Source organism: Sminthopsis crassicaudata, chromosome 4, assembly GCF_048593235.1.
Source record: "Sminthopsis crassicaudata isolate SCR6 chromosome 4, ASM4859323v1, whole genome shotgun sequence".
NCBI lineage: Eukaryota > Metazoa > Chordata > Mammalia > Dasyuromorphia > Dasyuridae > Sminthopsis > Sminthopsis crassicaudata.
Window position 1 is genome coordinate 350,594,281 of NC_133620.1, and position 24,034 is coordinate 350,618,314.

Here is a 24,034-nt window from a genome sequence, read left to right on the forward strand (position 1 = left end):
TTAGCTTTATGTGCTTAAATGTACTTAAGTCTCCCACAAATTTCTAATACATAACTCATTCTGGACTCCTAAAATTTATATTCCAATTTATTTGCATTATAATTATTTGCATAATTATCTCCACCTACTCTCTCCCCATTCCCATCCAGATAGTGTCTAGTTACCATCTTTATTCCTCAACACTTAACCCAGAATAAGCTAATGATTAGTGTTAAATTTGAGTTGAGTATGTCTTGGACTTAAAAGTAGACTGGGAACCAATAGTCATCAGAACTCACTTGGTTCAAAGTATTAAGTAATTAACCTTTTCCTGTCAGATATTTTATTCTTTTATCTTAAACATTACAGTGTTCACATGTTTAAAAAAAAGAAAAAGAAAAGAAAATTTACCTGTATGTAAGCAAAGCAATGTTTTGGAAGAAAAAAAATTGAAGAAGGTTGGAAATCTCCCTTTGCTTGGTTTGCCACTGTCTCAGGGCTTTGTTTAGGCAAGCACTCAGGCACTACACTTCGATCTGTTGAATATTGTGTAGTCAAGACTACCAAAATGACAAGCCTCCCATAACAAGATGTTTTAGAAAACAAATTATTTGAGAGATTCATAGTTTCAGGTATAATCTTCTTCTTACTTTGCATATGGAAAAACCCATTTTTATTAAGTTCCAAATAAAAATGATTTGTTTTCAAAAGATGTTTTTGAACAGGAGTTCTTAAACTTTTTTTGTGTATATCACAGACACCTTTTACAATCTGGGAAAACCTCTCGAATGCTTTTCAGAATAATATTTTTAAATTTGCAAAATAAAATATAGAAGATTACAAAGGAAACAAGTTGTATTAAAATAAAGATGTAATATTTCTAAATTTATGAACTCCTTGAAATATATCAATGGACCAAGACCCTGGTTAAGAACCCCTGTTTTAATGTAGAAGAGCTTTCTCTTGTGAAATGGACTAAAACATTTGCACCTAATCACTGATTTTGAGCTCTAGAAACAGTAAGCAGTAGACAGTGGATCCATTAATATGTGAAGGGGGAAAAACCTACCTAATAATGGCATGCATTTATGCAGTATAATGGGGTCAGCTGGTTGGTGCGATGTATAGTGTTTCAAGTCTGACTTCTGAAAGACTCGTTTTCAAAAATTCAAATCTGCCCTCAGACAGGGCAAAAATTTCAAAAATTCAAATCTGCCCTAGCTGTGTTATCCCTATTTTATAAATGAGGTGACTAAGGCCCAGAGAAGTGATGTCATTTGCCCATGGTCACACAGCAAATATTATGAGATGGAATTGAAAATTAGATCTTCCCATTATATACTTCAACAACAATACTATATACTGATCAATTCTGATGGACATGGCTCTCTTCAACAATGAGATGAACCAAATTAGCTCCATTTGTTCAATATGAATAGAACCAGCTACACCCAGTGAAAGAACTCTGGGAAATGAGTGTGAACTACTACGTAGAATTCCCAATCTTCTATTTTTGTCCGCCTGCATTTTTTATTTCCTTCACAGGTTAATTGTACATTATTTCAAAGTCTGATTTTTCTTGTGCAGCAAAATAACTGTATGGACATGTATACATATATTGTATTTAACATATACTTTAACATATTTTATATGTATTGGTCTACCTGCCATCTGGGGAATGGATGGGGAGGAGGGGAAAAATTGGCACAAAAGGTTTTGCAATTGTCAATGCTGAAAAATTACCCATGCATATATCTGGTAAATAAAAAGCTATAATAAAAAAAATTAAATCTTCCTAATTTCAAGCTCTATACTCTAAGCATACACTGCATCCATGTACTAAGTAAGCATTTTGTGTTTAGCATTACAAAATGTACAAAGAAAAATACATTTCAGGGAATAGGAAAGAACTTGTAGTCAGAGAAACTGATCTGAATTGTTAACAAGTAGGACAAGTCACTTAAGTTGCCTGGCCCTCCTTTTTGTTTTGGAAAATGACATTGGTCTAGGTAATCTCTAAATTTCTTTCCAGGTCTAAATTCTATGTGCCCATCATTCTTATTAGAATTTTCTGAAAGGCTCAAAGTGTCTAACAAAGGCTCTATCATGGTACCCTCTCCATTTATGGAGTTGAATAATTCATTGTACCCCTTTTTTGAGATCTCTTTATTGAACTATGTGCCAAAGATTGTGCTAGACATACAAAGACTGAAAATAAAAGCTCTGTTGTTAAGGAGCTTAATATTTTTTGGGGGAAAACATTATTAATTCAGATAAGTTAACACCAAATACACATAAAGTGAAAAGCAGTTTAGTCTGTCCTGTAGACGTCATCAAAATATTACAAAAATGATTCTAAAAGAATCATTGCAGTCTTTATTAGACATATGCTTTGGGTTTTTTTTGCACATATAAGGTGTCCTATATTTGAGGTTGAAAGCTAATATTAATGAGGTTACTACATTTGCAGAATGTGTCAGAACATATTCACATTTGTACGAAAGAATGTGTTTTGGTTACTGTGTTTATTTTCCTTTGCCCCTAAATATGTCTTCTACCCAGTAGGCATTCAATAATGTTGACTGAATGGATAAACTAGTATTTTCTTTTAAGGTCATGACAAAATAGTAGCATCTTGACGTCTTGTTTTGACTGGAGTTTCAAAGGATAATGCCAATTTCACAGAATTGCTGTAAAACACTCTAATTTTAGTATAGAAAGGGGAAATTTGTTATTTGTTAGTTTCTAAAGGCAAAAATAGCACATCAAAAGTAGCATAAGAGGAACTGTAAAACTTTGCAGGGATGTTGTGAGGATGAATGATTATATAAAAATACCTCTATATCTTCCCTGCAAATATATTTTATGCATATGTTTTAATCACACAATTCAAGACTATATTTTAAAGTCTGGATTAAATATTAGATATTTTAAACTCCTGCTGGGTAAGGCTAATTAAATTGGAAAATGGGTGGAGAAAAATATTCAATTTCAATGGCCAGTTTGGCTCATCCCTTTCCCAGGATTTGATTCTTTTTCTACTTCACACCTAACAAAACTTATGTAATTAAAATGTTTATAATCATTTGGGAGATAATGAAAGGCTGGGGATTATGGTAATAATGAGTAAAACTGGAATAATACGTTTCTGAGCAACAGAATATAAATTCACGCTAAATTTACTTCCATCTCCTCTAAAACAAGGGGACAGTTGAGACTGAGACTCGAATCTTGAGACATGGGATAACCGACAAGGATGGGTCTGACTCACCGAATCACTTTTCACACTAACGCCATATAGGCAAAATTACCACTGACTAAAATTGAAAATCACTGACAAAGGCTCCTCTTGGACTATCTGACAGAGTACTAGGACTGGTTCGGCTCAAAGGAACTAAAACTGAAAACCCTCAATCTCACCCTAAATAATCATTCTGCACCCTGTCTGAACCTTGGGTTCTCTCCCACCCACAAACATGCCGACAATCAGAAACAAGCGGGGCTGTCTCACTAGGGTGAATTGATTACAAAAACGGAAGAGGCCACTCTCTCACTCTCTTCTCTCCCCCCATCTCCATCCCTATTCCCATCCGCACTCCATCATACCCCGGAGGTCTTAAAGAGTCTCTGGGGTTTAGCTTTGGTGTTTGGGGCTTGTAGTATTTGGGGCTGTTTCCGTGCTCTTCTGTAACTTCCTATGGGAGAATTTACAGTGCTTGGTTAGTCCAGCCATCATAGGGCGAGGAGAGGAGGGGGAGGAAGGGGTAACCAAACTCTGGTTGCCATGGCAACTGAAGACAGTGTCTCCCCTGTAAAGCGGGTGTGTGTGTGTGTGTGTGTGTGTGTGTGTGTGTGCGCGCGCGCGCGCCCGCGTGCTGTATACATGCTCTCCAGCATCCAGAGCCCAGAGGATACCGAAAGGAGGGAGGCGGGGGTCTCTTTCACGCCTCCCCCCTTCCAGGTCTTGCTTTGCGCTCGCCCGGCAGCAGGTCTGGATAGGCTTGGGGTGGGAGTGGAAGAATCATGAGTGCTTGCTTTCAGAAGAGATTTCGTGGGAAGAAATGGGAAGGGCTTTCCCACGCGAGGCTGGCTCCTCGAGCAGTTCTAGGAGAAACTTGTCCTCACACCCAGGCGATCCTAGACAGAGGGGGTGGAGGGGGCGGGAGCAGTCATCGATCCCTCCCCAGATTCTACCACCGCCTTCTTCCCTCCACCCCGCCGCTAGAAGAGCCTGCACTCCTTTTCCTCTCTCGTCTTTTCTTTCTGCATTCTCCTGTCCTTCTGCCTGAAATTTAATTAACTTTTCCGTGGGGGCGGGGACCCGCGTCCAGTGAGCGGTCCAGTCCCTACGCGCGACTCAGCTCCCAGCGAGCGATGCAGCCCCTTGTAGGTGATGCAACCTCTAGCGCGCGCCCAGCATCCAGCGCGTGGTTCAGTCCAGAACGCAAGACAGAGCTGCCGAAGCTTGGCGCAATAACCACGAGCGCGGCCCAGCGTCCTGCGTGCGCTGCACCTCCTAGCTCGTGGCCCAGTGTCCAGCATGTGATCCAGCCTCGAGCGCGAGATACAGCCCTTAGCACCAGACGCAGCCCGTAGCGCGCGGCCCGACCCCAAAGCGAGATGCTGCCGCTCGCTCGAGGCAGGACGACCGGAGCGCGGGCGGAAGGCCCGGAGCGGTTTCCAGAGAACACTTAGTTGGCGGGGTGGCGGCGGGGGGAGGGTGGGCTGAAATCAAAGTGAGAAGGCCATCACCTCCTCCCAATGCCTCCTTCCCACCCCCACCTTCCCTTGGAGGAAAGTCTCTAGGCCATGAAGCGAGTCTGGGCCCTGCTCCCTGCAGTGTTTCTTTACCTTTCTGAAGGTAGGCCCGGACAGCATCCCACCCCTCAAAGGAGGAGACCACCACACTTCTTACACTCCCTGGGCTCCCACACCTCATCCACCCTGGAGTTTCTTTTGCTCACTGTTCCAGCATGAGTTTTCTTAAAGGATCAAGTCTCCTGTCCTCCATTTGATAAGACGGAATGAGGCAGAGAGATAGGGGGAGTGATTTTGAGCCAGGGTCACACAGCTGATTAATGGCAGACCCGTGATTAGATTCCTCTGCTACTAAATCCCTTACTCATACACTATCGGGGATTAAAATAGTACTGTATTCCCCTTCTTCAGTTGGTTGGCTTTCTCACCTCCCCCTGGACCCTAAATCTCACTAAAGAGATCTTGTTGGCGTCTTTCCTCAGGAGTAGGAGAGCTGTTTTCTGTCCCAGAAAAAAATAACTACATTTATGGCAACGTAGGACACCCAGGTAATATGTGAGATCTTTCCACTCCAGGGTGCTAAATCCCACAAAATTTAGTTATTTTGATAATCTTTGTTCTAACAGTACTGCCCTGAAAGGGGAGAAATTGTCTTTACTCCTTGATGGAGGGAAAACAAATTCCGAACTTGAGAGTAACTCCTGTGTGACAATCCAAAGTGTCACCGAATGGTAATGTGGTCCTCTTGCTAACTGGCAAACAAAGTAGATCATAGTAGACAGTGGCTATTATTCCAGAATCTTATATTGCTATTTATTGCTCTAAACAATGTGCAGATGTTATATACTTAAACACAGAATTGTCATGACCATGTTTCATACGTTTCAGAACCATGAAAATTTTATTCGGTTTCACAATTGGTTAACTCTCTTCCCAAACCTTCCCAACTCCATCTGCCCCTCCAGTTTGTGATACTTTAGGGCTTTGAAGTGGTTTCTGAATCTGTACAATGAAAGTTGCTTTACGTGTCTTTTATGATTATTTTTTTTTTAAGTTCAAAGTCCAGTGTCTCAGAAAGGAAGGGAAGAATAATGTGAGCAATGTCTAGAACCATGAAAAAATGAAAGGCAGACATCATAAGGGCTGGGGACACATGACTATCATCATCCCTGTTCTCAAGGAATTTATTGTGGGGATGTGGAAGAAGAATATCCACAGCTGAGTAAATGCAATATATATATATATATATATATATACACAATTAGTGCAAGGTGATCAGGGTGAGGTGGTACCAAGGTTAGGGAAGGGGAATCAGGCTTCCAATAGCACTAGAGCTGAGTTTTGAGGGACCTGGGGTTTGAAGAGGTGGTAAAGAAAATGTGTTCTGTTTGGGGATGGGGGAAGGATGCAGTATTTGCAAAAAGTTTAGAGTTTGGAGATGAAATGTTTTCTAAAAGGAAGCAGTAAGTTCGCTTGGCTGAATTGTAATTTGGTTGAAGTGTAGAAAGGGAAACTAAAAAGGCTTGGGGAGCTACTGTAATAGGGTCTTCCCAGTTCTTTAGGAATATCAACTTAGCAGATTCCTGGGGGATGAACTTAAGGAGGGGAGAAACTGGATTCAAGGAGAGTTATCTGAATTGGCTTAGATATTGAAAGGAGTTTATTTTTCTTTGCAAACATTTGATTTTTTTTTTAATACTGAAGAGTAATAATTTATCATAGTAATTTAAAGATAGAGAAAGTTAAGTAGTTTTATGTCATTTTACTATAATGCTGAGTGCTATTTACTTTTTTCTTCTACATTAGTGAAAATCTATGTAAAAATGCACCATAATAGTCCATTTCTTGCCTGCATGGATAAAGAGCTTTCTCAAACAGAAATAATAGACCCTGTATCTTTTTGGATGGGACCAAATGGAAAGCATTTAAAAGGTAAATTAATTGAGTACATCTAATTCAAGCCAGTCCATTTACTAAATGTGTACTATAACCAAGTCATTTTATCAGGCACAAGGGAAACAGAGATGAATTAAAAACAATTTTGCCTTCATTTTTAATAATGTTAGCATTTTTTTTACAGTTTTGGATAGAATAACACATAGGTAATAGGATTATAACAGTTTCACTTGCTCTGCCTGGCCTTACTACCTATGGGAATGTAGGGAAGATCAGATTCCTCATCTATAAGAAGAAGAGGACAGATCAGGTGACCATTTAAGTCCCTTACAAACCTATATTCATAATTTTATGATCTTCTGTCCTTGGGGAAGTTATCTTATGTTTGGGTTGTTGCTTTCTGTAAACCCTGGGATAATGGTAACACTGATGACCTATTTTTGAAAACTATAGGGATTAATTGATGTTAGTAATATTAGGTGTTTATAAAACTCTTCTCTCAAAGTTTAAATCCTCTTATAAAACCTGACATTTATCTTCAAACCACTTCTGGTGTTAAAAGCTTTGGTCCAAGTTTGATGAGGGAAGAGAACAAAATGTTGAAGAAAGGGAAGTTTTGAATGGTCTAGGTTTCCTTTATTCATGGAAATCCCTATCATTTTTCTTTTGCAAATTGGCTGTTCTTTTTGCAAAAACATACATTCCTTGATTATTTAAAAAAAAAAGTCTATTTTCTATTATCCCAGAACAACCCAGCCATTCTCCATAAAATACCTTATGAAAACAGTATTCCATTCTTACAGTTAATAAAAGGAATGTTTTTCACTTTATTTCAGAGTTTTCTGCTACTGTAGAATCTGTTCATTTCCTGCTTGCTATGTGTTTGACCTGAATCTTTGTAACAAGTAATGATTATTAACTGTTAGCAGATTATTTGACCTATCAGAACTGTTTCCTGTTAACTGTCATTATATGGATTCTTTGTAAATAGTAAATATACAAAGCCATTCTAATTATATTTTTCTCTAGTTCTTTTATATTATGTAGCAAGTGAGAGACAACATGGGATAGGGTATAAAGAGAGCCAACTTCAGAATCAGGAAAATGAGTTTGAATCCTGCCTCATAAATTTACTAGCTATGTGACTTATGTGGGTACTTAACCTCTCTGTGCCTCATTTTCCTAGTTTGTAAGATTAGAGATTTGCACTTGATAGCCTTTAAGGTCCCTTTTAGCCCTAAATTTATGATCTTATTATCTCTTTACATTATCAGTGAAGAAAATTAAATCTAGAATTATTAAAGGACTTATCCAAAGTGACTTGGGCAGAGCTGGGTGGTGCAGTGGATAGAGCACTAGGCACTGGTTGTAACAAAAATGAAACAAGAGTTTTTAAAGAGTTTGCAATAATAGAAGAGAGTAAAATAAGTAACACGTGATAAAACAACAAAAACAGTAACATGTAAGATATAACATTGTACAAGAGAGGTTGATCCTAAGAGATGTGAAAAGGAGAAATTATTTTAGGAAGAATAAATCAGAGGAGATGGCCTCTGCGCAGGTCTTCCCTGGAAGGGATTTCAATAGTCAGAGAAGAGGGAAAGACAATTTCAGGTGTGAAGAGTGTATACAAAGGCCCAGGTGCAGGAAAGAATAGGATAAGATCAAGAACGTTGAATTTGCTTTTTGGCAGTGGTGAGTTTGATGCTTTTTGTTTTTTTCACTAAAGTCACCAAAGCCCAGAACCTTCCCTGTAACAAAGTGTTAATTAAAATTGTCTGACATACATCTAGTAACAATAATAATAGAATTTATTTAGCTCTTCCAAATATGCAAAGCATTTTACCAACATAATCTCATTTTATCTTCACAACAGCTGTTAAGAAGTAGGTACTATTATTTCCATTTTATGGCTGAGAAAACTGAGGCAAAGTTTAAGTACTTGCCTAGAACCATAGCTAGTAAATGTCTGAAGCCAGATTTGAACATGGATGCAGCACTATCCATTATATCACCCAGGTACAGTACTCACAGTCCATTCCCATAGTCCCTATCTCAGAGAGGAAGGAGATATTTTATAATCTATTCCTTGGGACCAAGAAAGCATTCTGACATCATTTTGATTTTCCTTTAAATTATCATGGTCACTGTGTATATTATTCTCCAGCTTCTACTTTCTTTGTATCAGTTGATACAAGTCTTACCATGTTTCCCCAAATTATTCATATTTGTGTCATACAGAATAATAAAATTCCATTATGCCTTATACCACAGTTTGAATAAAAGGGTAAAAAAAAAAGGTTGTGACTGTTCTTGTATAATTTTTAAGTAGAAATAGTCAATATTAGTTATATAAACCTATGACGGTGGTTGGGATTGTGGTCTTGAATTCCAGATAAAGGAATAAGTATATCATTCAGTAAGTGGGATAAAAACAAAAGGTATTTTTGTTTGTTTTTTAGCAGGAGAGTGATATGGAAAAGAAATACATATTGGAGAAAATACAGACTGAGGACAGGGAGACAAATTAGAAAGCTATTATAATAATAGTCCAAATGAGAGGTAATGAAAGTCTAAGCCTTTGGAGTTAAAAGTCATGGAAATTGTAGAGATCAAAAGGATAGAACTTGGAAGCTAATTGACTATAAGCATGAGGAAGAAAGAATAGTCTTGAGTTTGACTGACTGGAAGAATTTGTGATATTACTAAAATGAAAAGAGAAGTTAGGAGAGACAGATAACTCAGATTTATGGTGCTCCAGAAAAATGAAGTTCCCATTCAGATTAATTGAGGGAGGGGGGAAGGATGTTTCGGTCGTTTTCAGTTATGTCTAAGTCTTAATAATTCCATTTGGGGTTTTCTTGGCAAAGATATTAGAGTGGTTTGTCATTTCCTTCTCCAGATCATTTTTACAATTAAGAAAACTGAGACTAACAAGATTATATAACTTACCCAGAGACATATAGCTAGAAAGTAACTGAGGCCAGATTTGAACTTAGGGAGATGAAACTTCCTCATTCCAGCCTTAGAACTATATCCACTGCACCACCTAGTGACCCCATCTGAATTACTGGCATAGATAAATTAAGCAAGTAGAATTAGCTTTTTTTTTTTTTTTTTTTTTTTTTTCAGGAAAAGATTCAGGATTAAAGAAATATAAAATATAAAACATGAAACTGTTATGATACATGTTTTCTGCAAATATAGCAAAATTTCAATAATGCAGAAAATATTAAGATTGTATTAGATTTCATTTAATAAAACTGATTAATATGATACTATATTTACATGTATCATTAGATTTTGAATCAGTTATATGCTTAACTCTCAAACTTGCTCTTTCTATTTAGAGAACAGTCATATAAACCTAACTTCAGAAGGAAAGCTAATGATTACAAGTTTTCAATCATCTCTGTCTGGATCTTACATATGTATTCTTACTTATAAAATCATTAGTGAAGAAACACAAAAAGAACAAGAGATATATAACATATATACATTTATGGCATTTGGTAAGTATTAAAAGCATTTCAATCGGTACACATGATACAAAGCTTAGTTGTGTGATTTCAACATTTAGTGTAGCCCATTAAACTATGATTATAATGTAGAACATGACTAATCTACAGAATGGATTGCTAGATGTCCCAATGGATAGAATGCAGATCTGGAATTAGAACTCTTCCTTAGTTCAAATCTGCCCTCAAACACTTACTAGCTGTGTGACTCTGAGCAAGTCGCTTAACTCTGCCTCAGTTTCTTCATCTATAAAATGAGCTGAGAAGGAAAAGGCAAATCACTCTGGTATTTTTGCCAAGAATATCCCTAATGAGGTTAAGAAGAATGAAATATCACTAAAACAACTGAAAAACAAAAACCTACAAAACATTTAGGCATGTTTACCCAGTCAAAATATTAACTTTTTATTAAATACTTTTTTTCATTGCTGAAACCTTCCCCTCACATTGGCCATTGGGCAAAATAAGTTGGTGCAAAAACAGAAAATCTGTCTACAAAAATTGCTTAAATATTAAAATATTAACTCTAGAAACTCCTGACTTTAGAACACTGGAGCCAGAAAGTCATTGCCAAGAATGGAAAAGTCCATTTCCCAGTTTTCTTTATCCATGGTCTAGACTAAAGGAAAAAAAGCCTTAAAGTATAAAAAAAAAATCTCCAAGAATTCAGGAGTTCATATAGGCAAATAGCCATCATTGCTTTTATGGGGGAGATGAGAGACAGATAAATCATTCCCCAGCCTAGAATTCCAAGAGGAAGAAAGTACATACTAATAAAAGGGTCCAAAACTGTGCTAAAGAAGGAAGCCTCCTAAAAGACTAACTAGCAAGGGAGGAAGTTCCGGGGCAAGAATCTATTGCCCTGCCCTATTTCCCAGAATAACCTTTTTTTTTTTTTTTTTTTTTTTGAGGCTGGGGGTAAGTGACTTGCCCAGGGTCACACAGCTAGGAAGTATTAAGTGTCTGAGATTAGATTTGAACTCAGGTCCTCCTGAATTCAGGGCTGGTGCTCTATCCACTGCACCACCTAGCTGCCCCATAACCAATCATTTTCAATGAAAATTTAGGACTTGAGGACCAGTCAGAAAGGAAGATTCTTCCATCAAAGTCTGTGGCACTGCCAAATAGTTCAGCATCAAAATCTGAGATGATTTTATCATTAGAAATGACCTTAACAAAGAAGTATAACTATCTGCTTTGCCACTATGACCTAAAGAACATGAAACTTTTCCATCTGATTTGTAGCTAAAACTTCTCAAATGTGTTGTCTCCTACATTTCTTTGTCACATTCATTAGGATGTGAGATCTTTGAGATCAGGTATTGTGTGGGTTTTCTAGGTACATTCCTAGCATTGAGTATAATGTTTTGCACAAATAAATGTTTAATAAATGCTTCATGTACTCAGTCAATCAGAAGTTGCTGTATCATCTGAGCAGGGCATATGTCTTTCAACAAGGAACCAGAATACATATCTCTCAGGAGTCAGAGCACACATCTAGCTCTGTGGGAGATGTATCCTGGAGAGAATTCCAGAAAATCGGGGATTCTTCCAGTTACCATATTCAGATCCTTTTAATATCTACAGGCAGAAAATAACCATCATATTTTACAAGATTGAACTGATAGCTGTAACACTAGTCATTGTTCATTTCCACAGCTCTATTTCAAGAAAATAATGACAGCAGCAAATAGGAGTGAATAGTTTTGTTTCTTCATTATTCCAATCCTATTTCAGAACAGGTCTGTAAGTACAGAAAATAGCTAAGGGAAGTGAGGAAAGGTTTACTTTTCTTACAATTTACCAGTTGCCAGATTACAGAAGTTACTTGTCTATATGTGCTGGGTAAGTAAGCCAGGTGAAAAGAATATAATATCCCTCTAAGAACCCCTCTTTTGTAACAAAAAATTACATAAACTGACCCCCAAAATAACCTCTTTATGTCATTATCCACTACTATGGCCCCAGCCTTTTTACTGAGAGCAGGCAAGTATATTATCTGCGGGGAAAATTATATTATCTGGGACAAAAACTGGTTCTTTCTAAGTTCCAATTATCATTTAGTGTTGTTTTCACTTACATTCTTATAGTCATTGTGTATTTTGTTTCTCTTGTTCTTCTTTCTTTGTTTTGCATCAATTCCTATAAGTCTTCTCATTTTCCTCTATATTCCTCATAAGTCATCATTCCTTATGGCACAATAATAAGAATAGTGATTTTTATTATTATGACTATTTATGGATATTGAGTGAAGGACAAGGTGGCAAAGCATTTTTTCTGAGTTGGTAAATTTTGTTTATTTGAAACTCTGATATGTGTTGCAAAGAAAATCATACTGAACATACATTATTCATGTATCCATCTGCTTTAGGATACCAGGAACCCGATTTTGTATTTCAAATGACAGTACGATTTACCACAGATTCTTGTAATGGAAAAAAAAATTCTCAGTTCTTCAAATTACTGATAAGGATATTAGATGAAATCATCATTGATTTGACATGCCACATTGAAGAACCATCATATAAATGCCATTTTCTCGAAATTCCAAACAATGGTCTCAAGGAAGAACTATTTATAGCCTTTCAAGGTAGAATTTTAAAGTATTACACTTTTTATTTAATTTAATCAGCAGCATACATCTGATCTATAACAAGCCATTAAAATAGTGGCATAATTATCCTTAAATAGCTATGTAATAGAATTTGTTGAATTGGTTCATTCATGTCCAACTCTTTGAGGCCAGGATTTTCTTGGCAAAGATGCTGAAGTGATTTGCTGTTTCCTTTTCCAACTCACTTAACAGATCAAGAACTGAGGCAAACAGGGTCAACTTATTTGTCCAAGATATCACAGCTAGGAAGTGTCTGAGGCCAAATTTGAACTCAGAAAGACAAGTCTATCCACTGAGCCACCTAGCTGCCCCTATGTAATAGAATACTTCCTGCTAAGTTTTATCTTCTAAATATCATACTTAATATTAAAAGCTACAGGGTATGAATAACAAATGTTGACTAGGTGTGTGCAAGGTGAAAGTTTTTCATCTTAAATTACTGTCATTTTCCTTACTGTATTATTTCACTAATTTTGGATTCATTTAAATTTCAATTTTTGTTATTTTTTGTAAGCAAACCTGATCATATAGAAATATATAACCTTTAGCAGTGCTGTTGATTTACTGAATTATTGTACTTGTAGGATAATGTTACTTTAAGGGGAACATAAGCAAAAGCTTTTATGAATTTATATATGAATTTCAGCACTGTTACTTACTACCCATGTAACCCTGGTGACAACGTCCTGAGCTTCATTTTCTTTATATGTAAGATGAGAAGTCTGAAATACATACTTTAAAGTTCCTTCCCACAAAATCCTCCCAAAGAATTGACCTGAAAAATCTGTTCCTTGTCATTTCTCTCATTAGCCTATAGGTGGAGTAAAAGCATAGTTACCAACCATTACCCAGAAATACCTCACTTCATTCTTAGGATTGTGTACAATGTGAACATTTTTGGAATATCTGATGCCACAGTCCTTATTGACTTTGTTATCCTTTCTCTCTAGTAAGACCTTTCTCACCAGAGCGGAAAGCAGCTTGCAGTAAACTTTCTGTTGACTGTGAGGAAATCACTAACAGTAACGTTCAACAGGTGGGAATTCAGTACAAACTGGAAAATACATGAAAACTATGATTCATTTGCATATTAAAACCAGCTAAGTCCATTTTAAAACTTTCTGTTTGCATAACAGCCTCTGCTATTGTCATAACGAAGTCTTAAGGTCAAGTAGATTTGAAGCAGATTAAAGAAAAAAAGCTTAAATGACAAGTATCATATTTTATACTTGGCTTTCTAAAGTAGTCTTGGGAAGTGAGATATTTGTGAGTTACAGAGCATTTTACATAACTATTTCATTAAATAGGATACATGCATTATCTCATTTGATAAAAAGATGGTATAAAGTGCTTTGTAAATCTTATTCTACTATAAAAATAGGTCACCATTAACATGTTATGTCTCTTTTTCACATTTCCTGGGATATAGCATAGTTCCTTCTCATTATACATAATACTGTTAATTTTTTTTTTACTTTTTCCATGAGAACAGAACAGGATTTTGATTCTTTATTCTTCAGATAGTGTTGAGTTACAACTAGAACAAGCATGATTTTATTCTCAGAGGTTAGGGATCTGTTCTAAATATGGAGTACATTTAAATGAGGGAACTGAGGCTCAGAGATTACCTTACTTGCCCCTGTTCACATACCTAATAAGTGTCACACTTAAGTCTTCCTAATTACAAATCCAACATTCTTCTTCCAACACCATATTGCTTCCTTCTTTAGCAGAGGAATGATATGATCACAGTAGTACATTAGGAAGATTAGTCTGGCAGTTTGAGTGGAAAATGGATAATGAAGGGATAGATTGCAGGCAAGATGGCCCACGAGGAGGTTATTATATCAGTGGAGCAAGATCATAGATCAGACAACTCAAGCTCCAGAGAGAGTTTGAGAATAGAGATATAAATTTGGGAATTATTTAATTCTCAAGAGGTAATAATTGACATGTAAGTAGATAAGAGGAACATGAGACAGGAAAGATTGTTGAGAAGATAGAGAAGACAAGAAAGTCTAGGATAAAACCTTAAAGAATATTCAAAATTGAGCATCAGCCCTGAAGTCAGGAGGATTTGAGTTCAAATACGTCCTCAAACACTTAAAACTTTCTAGCTGTATGAGCTTGGACAAGTCATTTAACCCTAATTGCCTCCAAAAAAACAAACAAACAAAACAAAACAAAAACCCTCAAAATTAAGAAAAATGTCCATGAGGAACTAGAATGGGAGACAGGAGTTGCTACAAAGATAAGATGAAAATAATATCACAAAAATCAAATGAGGAGAGGATGTCAAAAAGAAGGAACTGATTCATAATAATATGCAGCACAAATTTCTTCCCTTCTGGGAATAACTCTTTTTTGCTGAGACTTTAAGGGTTAAGTGACTTGCCCAGGGTGTCACACAGCTCGGAAGTGTTAAGTGTCTGAGGTCAAATTTGAACTCAGGTCCTCCAAACTATAAGGCTGTTGCTCTATCCACTGTACCACCTAGCTGCTCTTGAAGTTAACTCTTAGCACAGTTCCTGGCACCTAGTAGGTGCTTAATATATATTTATCAACTGATTAACTTTTAAGTTCTGAGTCTATGATTCTGTGATCCAATGAGAATGGGAGCAGAAAAAAAGATATTCAGGGAAACCGCTTTAATTCTAAATTTTGATTGCTACAAAAGATTCATGATTTTTATCAATGAGAGCATTCCCTTTACCAAGGAGATTTGAGTCTCCCCATGTCATGGTAGACAATTTCATGTGTTGCTGTGATTAAAAAAAAAAATCTGTTGATGATCAATACTTTGGTGGTAGCCTTTCTGTTAACTAGAGTAGTCCTAAAACATGACCTGTTGCTAGTCTTACACTACAGTAATCTGCCAATCCTTGAGTTCTAATGATTCTTTTTTTTTCTGTTGTTATTTTTTTATTATTATAGCTTTTATTTACAAGATATATGCATGGGTAATTTTACAGCACTGACAATTGTCAAATCTTTTGTTCTAATTTTTCCCCTCCTCCCCCCTACCCCCCCTCCTGACCCCTAGATGGCAGGTTGACTGATACATGTTACATATGTTAAAGTATATGTTAAATACAATATATGTATACATGTCCAAACAGTTATTTTGCTGTACAAAAAGAATCGGACTTTTAAATCGTGTACAATTAGCCTGTGAAGGAAATAAAAAATTCAGGCGGACAAAAATAGAGGGATTGGGAATTCTATGTAGTGGTTCATAGTCATCTTCCAGAGTTCTTTCGCTGGCTGTAGCTGGTTCAATTCATTACTGCTCTATTGGAACTGATTTGGTTCATCTCATTGTTGAAGAGGGCCATGTCCATCAGGAGTTCTAATGATTCTTAAGAATCATTGTGTCATGAAAACACAGCAATATCTTTAGTGAAAGCGCAAAAAAATACCAACTGATTTTGGTACTAATGTAGGACTATGGACTTTTGTTACAAAATTACATTTCAGGTGAAGGTCAAGAGAGAGAAATTATTTTGTTCCCTTTCTGCATTCTCCAAGAGGCAAAAGGGGAAAAGTGAAGGACTTCTCAAGAACTAGGTTCTTTCCTACAATCTCAGAAAGGCTCTTTTCCATACTACTATTACTACTACTGTGATCACCATCAATCCAGGGACATGTCTATTGCCTTTGCCAATTGACTTCCCAATTTCCTAGTCCTTTCATATGATCAACCAATGACTGAAAGGGGCATATATTTTGTGGGGGTAAAAATAAGCCAGAGTTTTATGTTGTTTATAATAAGGCTACTCAAAATCTGAAAGAAACATACACTTATACTTGATTGATTCTATTATTTCCCCTTATATCTTGTGATTTTATCAATCAGATTGGGAGAAGTTTAATTATTGATTCTATTACTTCCCCTTGTATCTTGTGATTTTACCAATCAGATTGGGAGAAGTTTAATTATTAAATAATCTCCTTGTTCAAATTGTTTTGTCCCTCAAACAAAAATACATATATTAAACCAAGCTAAAAATTTAAAGGGAAAAACCATCAAGAGAAAATTACATTGAAATCCAAGTAATTGTTTTATCCATATTACTATTTTGTAATCCCCTTGAGATTGGTTATTTAAGGTTTTGAATCATCCATGTTACTATGACTCTTCACTAATATGTAATTCCAATTTAAATCAGCAATATGTTCTAAATGCTTACTTTGTACAAGCTCGAGAAATGAAAAGACACAAATGGAATATTCACTACCCTCTAGTATCATACATTCTATCAGTAGGTTACAACATAATACACAAATAAGTATGATATAAGGAAAATTGAGGGATATACTAGTCACCAAGGGATCCGATAGGCTAAAATTTAAAGGAAATTAAGGATTATAGGCTATGGGCATGAGGAGAAAGTACATTGTAGGCAGGAAGAATAGTTTGTGGAAGAATTTTGAATTAGAAAAATAGTTCTTAGTCCAATGTGTCTGAAAGGAAGTAAAGGCAGATGAGATAAGGCAAATTGGTAGGCAGAAGACAGGATGGGGGAGGGGAGGTTTGAGGGCCAGTCTAAGGCGTTTTCATTTTATCCTCAAAGCAGTAGGAAGCCAGTAAAGATTTTTGAGTAAGAGTGTGACACAGACCTGTACTTTAGGTAAATTATTTTGAGGAGATATATTACAGAATAATCATGTTCAAATCATATCGAAGACATTTACAAAATAATGTTTCCTTTAAGTAAAATAAAAAGATAACATGCTTTGTGACCATAAAATATGTAGATGTGAAATTATTACTACAAAGGTCTTCCTTCTTGAATTTGAAATAATATATAAAAATTAATTTCCACTGAACTCTTCAGGAACTCCTTTATTATACAAAATATCATATATATAGCTGTATTTTGTGTGTGTGTGTTGCTTACTACTAAAAGGGAAGCACTAGTACAAGCTTTTAATAACTGATTGTTCTTCTTTCTGATATTTTCCAAATCTTAGGCAAAAATTCGCATAGAGGAATTCTTTCTCAAACAGACAAATATTTTGAAACATGAATTTAACTATATACCAAATATCCATTATGTCGAACACAGCTTTAAAGTAATACGCATTGACAGCTGTCAACCAGGCTTTGGGAAAAATGATATTCTCCATAGTGACTGTGCTAGCTGCTGTGGTAATTATAAAATTAGAATACCTACTTTTTAAAATGATGTCATTATCATAAGAATAGATAAATAACTTGAACTTAACTGAGTTGAATATTGAATTGCACATCTTTTTACCATGTTCATCCCATGATTGTCTTACATTTAACTAAAGGAAGTAAGATTTCATACTTAGAGTTCCAAATAATGATCTTACTATTAGTATTCACTAATGAGACTTCATTTGGATTAGTCATAATATAGGTGACTATTCACTGAAGTGGACTTGAATAGTTCTATCAAGAGCAAATTGAGAAGTTCGGTGTATAATATAAATAGAGCAGTGTAAAAATACATTGTAAAAGCAGTTAAAATAAAAACTAGTAAAAATGATCAAGTTAAAATTAGAATATCTGTCCCTTTTATCTAGTCATCTCACTATATAATTTGAAGCACTATCAGAAATCAATCAGCTGATTGAGCAAATGATTCTCAGTCTAAGAGTTGCTTGAACTAAGTAAGTTATATTTACCATCAGTGTGTAAATCTACTCTGTATATTTGTTTTTTCTGTAGTGGTTTGTGATCCAAGAACATATAGTCCTAACACTGATGTAACTTGTCAAGCCTGCTTAACTGTCCACAGCTATGGGGCTAAAACTTGCCCATAAACCAAAACCAAAAACTGGAAAATTGAAGACAATAGGTGAAAACATCATTACTTGGTTTGTGGAGGGGAAGAGAAGATGGAGAGGGAGCAAGGTCATCTGTTCACATCAGATTTCACCATAGCTACTATTACCCTGAAATCTTTGGAAGAGACTAATTCTGAATGTTCTAAAGGATGGCAAATATGCATTTTTCAGGGGCCAGATAATCTGAATATCCTAAGAATATAAAGAAAACCACATTTAAGAGATTTTTGGTTTGTGTAAGTAATAGAGTCCAGCTACTGCTCTGTACTTTGCTTTAAAATAAAAATTAAAGGGGCTGTATAAAGTTCAAGAAACTGATAATACTAAGGTAAAATTACTGTAGAAGCAATATGATAACATATGCTTGAAATTATGTTGGTAGGCTGAAAATACTATAACATGAACAAAATTTTATTTTATTTTTTTTAGTTTTGTTTCATTTTGGTTTTTTCGACACATCCAATTGTTGCAAAATCAGCTATTCTGAACTTGAATTTTTTTTTTATCAATTACTGACATTCTAAAAAAATTTTAGTAGAAAATCTGGAGGAGGGATGCTTTGTTTTTTGAAAATTATAAATGTGTGATGACTTTTTAATGTGTCTTCCAAAAGATATCTTGTCCCTTCTCCTTCTTATTTGAATATTAATTGCTGCTTGTATTTAAAAGTAGTTTTCTTAATGCTCAATACAATTAAACTATTATTATTAAGTCCCTCTCTGTGTGCAATGCATTTGTGCCTATGATTCAAGGATAAATAAAATCCAGTCCTTTTCTTCTGGTAGCCTATAGTATATGAAGTGAATTCACAAATAAGAATAATATTTGGCAGAATGTGAAATAGGAAAGGACTGGCAGGGATTTTAGGAAATTTCTCTTCCAACTGAGATCGGGAAGGATTTCATGGAAGAGGTAGTATCTGATCTGAACCTTAGGGGAAAAAAAAGGGAAGTATTCAGCAATGGATATGGGGAGGAGAAAGTCCTGTCTAATCATAATGAATGACTTGGATATGAAAAAGAATGTGAACAGTGGGCCAATTTATTTAGAATCACCCCTACACACACACACACACACACACACACACACACACACACACACACACACACTTATACACACATATACACATACACATCTAGAAGGTTAGAGATAGGTTATCAAGAGTCTTGAATACCAGGATAAAGAATTTATACTTTATTTGGTAGATGATGTAAAATTGAAGTTTTTGAGTGGAAAAGTACTGAGATGAAAGTGGTCTATAAAGATTATTCTAGTGATGAGGCAAAGGACGGCTCGGAGTGGAGAAGACTAGAAGCAGAAAAACCAGGTAGGAGCCTATTTTATTTGATCACTTCAGGGGCTTTAAGGGTGAGATCTAAGCTGGTGTCCAGAACAAAGGAAAAGAAGAAATAAATACAAGAGATATTGTGGAAGCCAGTTAATAGGGCAGAGCAACTGATTGGCTTTAAGTCAACAAGTAAAAAATGAACTCCACAGTTTCAAATATGGATGACTAGGAAGATAGTGAACCAGTGACCTAAAAACTCAAACTCATAACCTGATGGGATGTGTGGAACAAAAGACAACAGATAGAGATCTCCATAGACACATAGATATATGGAATGGCACCTACAAAGTAGTTGAGGGAATAAGATATAGATTTGAAAGTTATTGACATAATGGTGATAATTGAACCCAAGTAGGGAGAGTAGCATTTATAAGTAGGGCTTACATCATTTTAATTCCCATATATATTTCTATTGACATCTTAACTCCATGAAGATTTTTAGCATTTCTTTCGAAACTTTAGTCATCTTTTTAAACAAGTAAAAGAATGTAATTTTAATAAGGGACTTTGCAAATTATGTTTTGAAGATGGTCAACATTACCTTCACTTTTTTCAAAGCTTGTTAGTTTATTCCTGTGTTATAACAACCGACTACATTATCTTTTCAATGTTATATATGAGAAATTTACAGCATCTTTAACTCATATGACAGTGATAAGAACTGGCTCACTTTTCACCTAGATTTACTGTAATATTACCCTGTAAAATAATCTTTGTTAAGTAGGTCACAGACTGTGCCTACTTGAATCTAAAGTAAAAATCTCATGTTTCATGGTTTTGTCCTTTAGCTGTAGGTAAAAATGAAAGATCTTGTCAAAGTGTGAAGGAAAGGATGTTTTAAAATTATACTTTTTTTGCAAATGGAAAGCTTGTGTCACCCTTCCCAGAATGAAACAATATATAGTTCTTATTTGTGTACTTGTATTATATTATGCAAAAGCTAGATTTAAATTAGTTAATTTTAAAAGGACTTTATAAGTAATTATTAAATTAATAGCTACTTAGTGTGAGTATTTTTGCCATTAATGTTCATGACCTTTTTCTGTTTAATGACATTAAATGTACATATTTATAACAGCATTCTGTATATAACACAGAGTTAATCTGGTCAGTATATATTGATTTTATCTATATATAAGCATCTCTATGAGTTACTATTATATATGCCATAATATGCTACATTTGTTAATCAAACCTGGACTTCAAAGCATGTTTGTTCAAATAGAATATCATTCTCATTTAAAATTTAATTTCTAAAGCTTTTAAATTCAGAACTTCTGATACTTACCTTGAGTATAAAAGTCATTGCTTAAATGTTTATGTAAATGAGACTTTTAGGCCATTAGTCTGATAGGTGGTCATAGAAAGAAATAAAGTAATTCTAAAAGCAGTTCTACAGTTTCAAGAACTATGAATATAACATTTGTTCTGATGTAATTATATGCCTTTTAAATTATATGCCAAATGCCTTTTAAATATGTTAGCATTCTCATCATTGGTATATGCTTTATGGCCTCCTATTATGCTAACCCCCTCATCAGCCCTATAAAGCAGAGATGCTTACCTTATATAAACTTTAGGTCTCCTCCAACACCTGGCTCAGAGCTTTTATGCATAATAGGGTTCTTAATAAAATTATGCTGAATTGAATTATTTGCCAAATTTTCTGCCATGCAGTCTGGTTGTGTTAACTGACTTTAGAAAACATTTTTAAAATATAAATCCCTTCTATTTGGACACATATATTTATCACTTTATTATAATTGATATCTTTATATCAGAATGGTGTAATGAATAGAAAACTAGCTTTGATACCGGAAAGACCTGAGTTCTAGACCCATTTATGACACAGTCTGGGAAAGTCCCTTAATTATGAGTATACTAAGTTAGCTTTCTAAGACTATTAATTGCAAAAAGGATGCTAGCCTATCTTGGTAGAAAGTTTCCTATCATGCTAGTTCTCTTTACAATAAAATTACAGGTTCAGTCCCTATTCCCTTTCCTCTTTACATAGAGGTGCAGAATATTTTTTCCCCAAAGGACCACCCCTTCCTTCAAATTATTCAGGGTCGCACAGCTAAAAAGTATCTCAGGCTAGATTTGAACTCAGGAAGATGAGTCTTCTTAGCTCCTGATCTGGTGTTCTATCCACTGTGCCACCTAAGTAGTACATAAACATATATATATAAATCAGAAAAGTAAAATCATCCTTGTTTTTAAGGAGCTTGAAATCAAATGCAGGAGGAAATGGGGAGGTTGTAGCTGCACTTCATCTGGAAAAGTCCCTTAGTCCTTAGGATATAGGGACAAAGTAGATGTTAGTGCTTCTTTTTTTATATCATTTCGACTGATAAAAACATAACAATTTCTGATGTTGAGCCGTGTGACAGTACCTTGAGGACTGGGGTGGTATTCCTTTTGAATTCCTCAATGACACATAGCACCATGCTATAATACATGTCTAGAGCAGGCAATTATCAAACATGTTGATATTTGAGAGTATTTACCAGGGGTAAATTTTTCTCATCAGACATAACTTTTGGGGAATATTAGTTAAATATCAATGCAATACTCCCCTTCTCTTGCCCCCTACAAAAAGTAAGCCAATCAAATTGTTAGAGGTGGTTAGCATTACAAAAAAAAAAAAAAAAAAAACCAAGCAGATGTTGGGCTTTTGTTTTATGGAACAGTATACCCGAGGAACAGTGTGAAGTAAAAATTTTTTTTTTTATCTTTGTCTCAATTGGCACAGCTGCAGCTTTGTGAAATAAGATCCTGAAAAATCAGAGAAGTCATATCATGTGATGTTAAAGAAAGCCAGAGCTGTGACAGAGGATAATTCAGCCATCTTGCCCAGGGAAAGCCTGTGGCCTGGCTCCCTCAAGGTTGCTGGGCAGGTCATGTGAGCTCTGGGGTTCTCCGAAGTTCCAGGTCCTTCAGTTTCTGCCCATCAGAGGAATGGATTTTATTTTATTTTTTGCTGCTCCAATATTATTTTCTGAAACCACTGAATTGTTAATAATAAATTACTAAACATGTTACTCCTCATTTGTTTTGATTCGTTGACAATTTCTGCATCTGTGCGTTGTCCCTGTGCTACTATGCTATGGGTTCCCCGTGCCACCCTTCAAAGCAGGGGGAAGGTCTCATGACTCTACTTGGCACAGAAGAGCAAGCAATTTTGAGGACTTAGTACTCTATACTGGAACCTGGCTCATCTTCCCGAGTTCAAACCTAGCCTTAGACACCTGCTAGTTGTGTGACTCTGGACAAGTCACTTGACCTTGTTAGCTTCAGTTTCCTCATCTATAAAATGAAAAGGAAATAGCAAACCATTCCAGTACCTTTGCTAAGAAAACCCCAGATGGAGTCATGAAGAATGGAACATGACTGAAAAATGATTGAACAATGAATAAGTGGAAACATTTCATTTATTGAAGAAAAAGAAAATATACCATAATTAGAGTACCCAGCAGTGTTGTACATACATGTGCTTACCAAATGCTCTTTTGAATTGTGTACATAATATATATTTGCCTAGGATCACACAGCTAATGTCTGAAATCACATTTGAACTGGGATCCTCCTGAATCCAGGATTGGAGCTCTATATATTGCACTATATAGCTGGTCTGAATTGAATATATTTTAAATCTACTGTGTCTACACCTCCACAAAAATGTTTTTCAGTTCTTCATGTCAGTGGCTCTGTGTCTCTTGAAGTCCAGACTAGAAAGGACTTAAGAATAAGCTAGACAATGATCTGTTATCCAAGGCCCAGCCTAGCTAAGTTCAGAGAAATTGATCATGTGGTAACAGATTTCTCAACCAATTTTTTAAAATTTCAGCATTATTACCTCCAAAACTGCTCTGTCATCGAGGGGATAAAATTCATGATAATGAAAGGGATTCCCACATCAGCATCTAAAACTAACTTCCCTTAAGGTCATTTAATTGATCTGGGAACTCCTTGGATCCATTCCCTCATTCTCTTATAACATGATCCCAGGTCAATGAAATATTAAAGTGCTCTATATAAACATAATCTCCCTGCAGAGGTGTCACTATCTGAGCATGGTATTGTCTTTTAGATTGGGACAATTTT

General features: G+C 35.7%; 1 protein-coding gene across 2 annotated transcripts; it reads left to right on the forward strand.

The window, feature by feature from the left end:
• The first annotated feature begins 4,585 nt into the window (after window positions 1–4,585).
• ZPBP2 (zona pellucida binding protein 2) lies at window positions 4,586–22,978 on the forward strand. Of its 2 annotated transcripts, XM_074261404.1 has the most exons (10): window positions 4,616–4,840; window positions 5,220–5,285; window positions 6,544–6,669; window positions 9,984–10,145; window positions 12,523–12,741; window positions 13,716–13,801; window positions 17,740–17,917; window positions 18,464–18,818; window positions 19,788–19,909; window positions 22,683–22,978. In XM_074261404.1, exons 1-8 carry the CDS (start codon window positions 4,789–4,791, stop codon window positions 18,556–18,558), a joined length of 984 nt encoding a protein of 327 aa, XP_074117505.1. In that variant the 5' UTR covers window positions 4,616–4,788; the 3' UTR covers window positions 18,559–18,818; window positions 19,788–19,909; window positions 22,683–22,978. The 2 variants fall into 2 exon arrangements, with proteins under 2 accessions (XP_074117506.1, XP_074117505.1); XM_074261405.1 differs by lacking the exon at window positions 5,220–5,285 and having other exon boundaries at window positions 4,586–4,840.
• The last annotated feature ends 1,056 nt before the right edge of the window (window positions 22,979–24,034 follow it).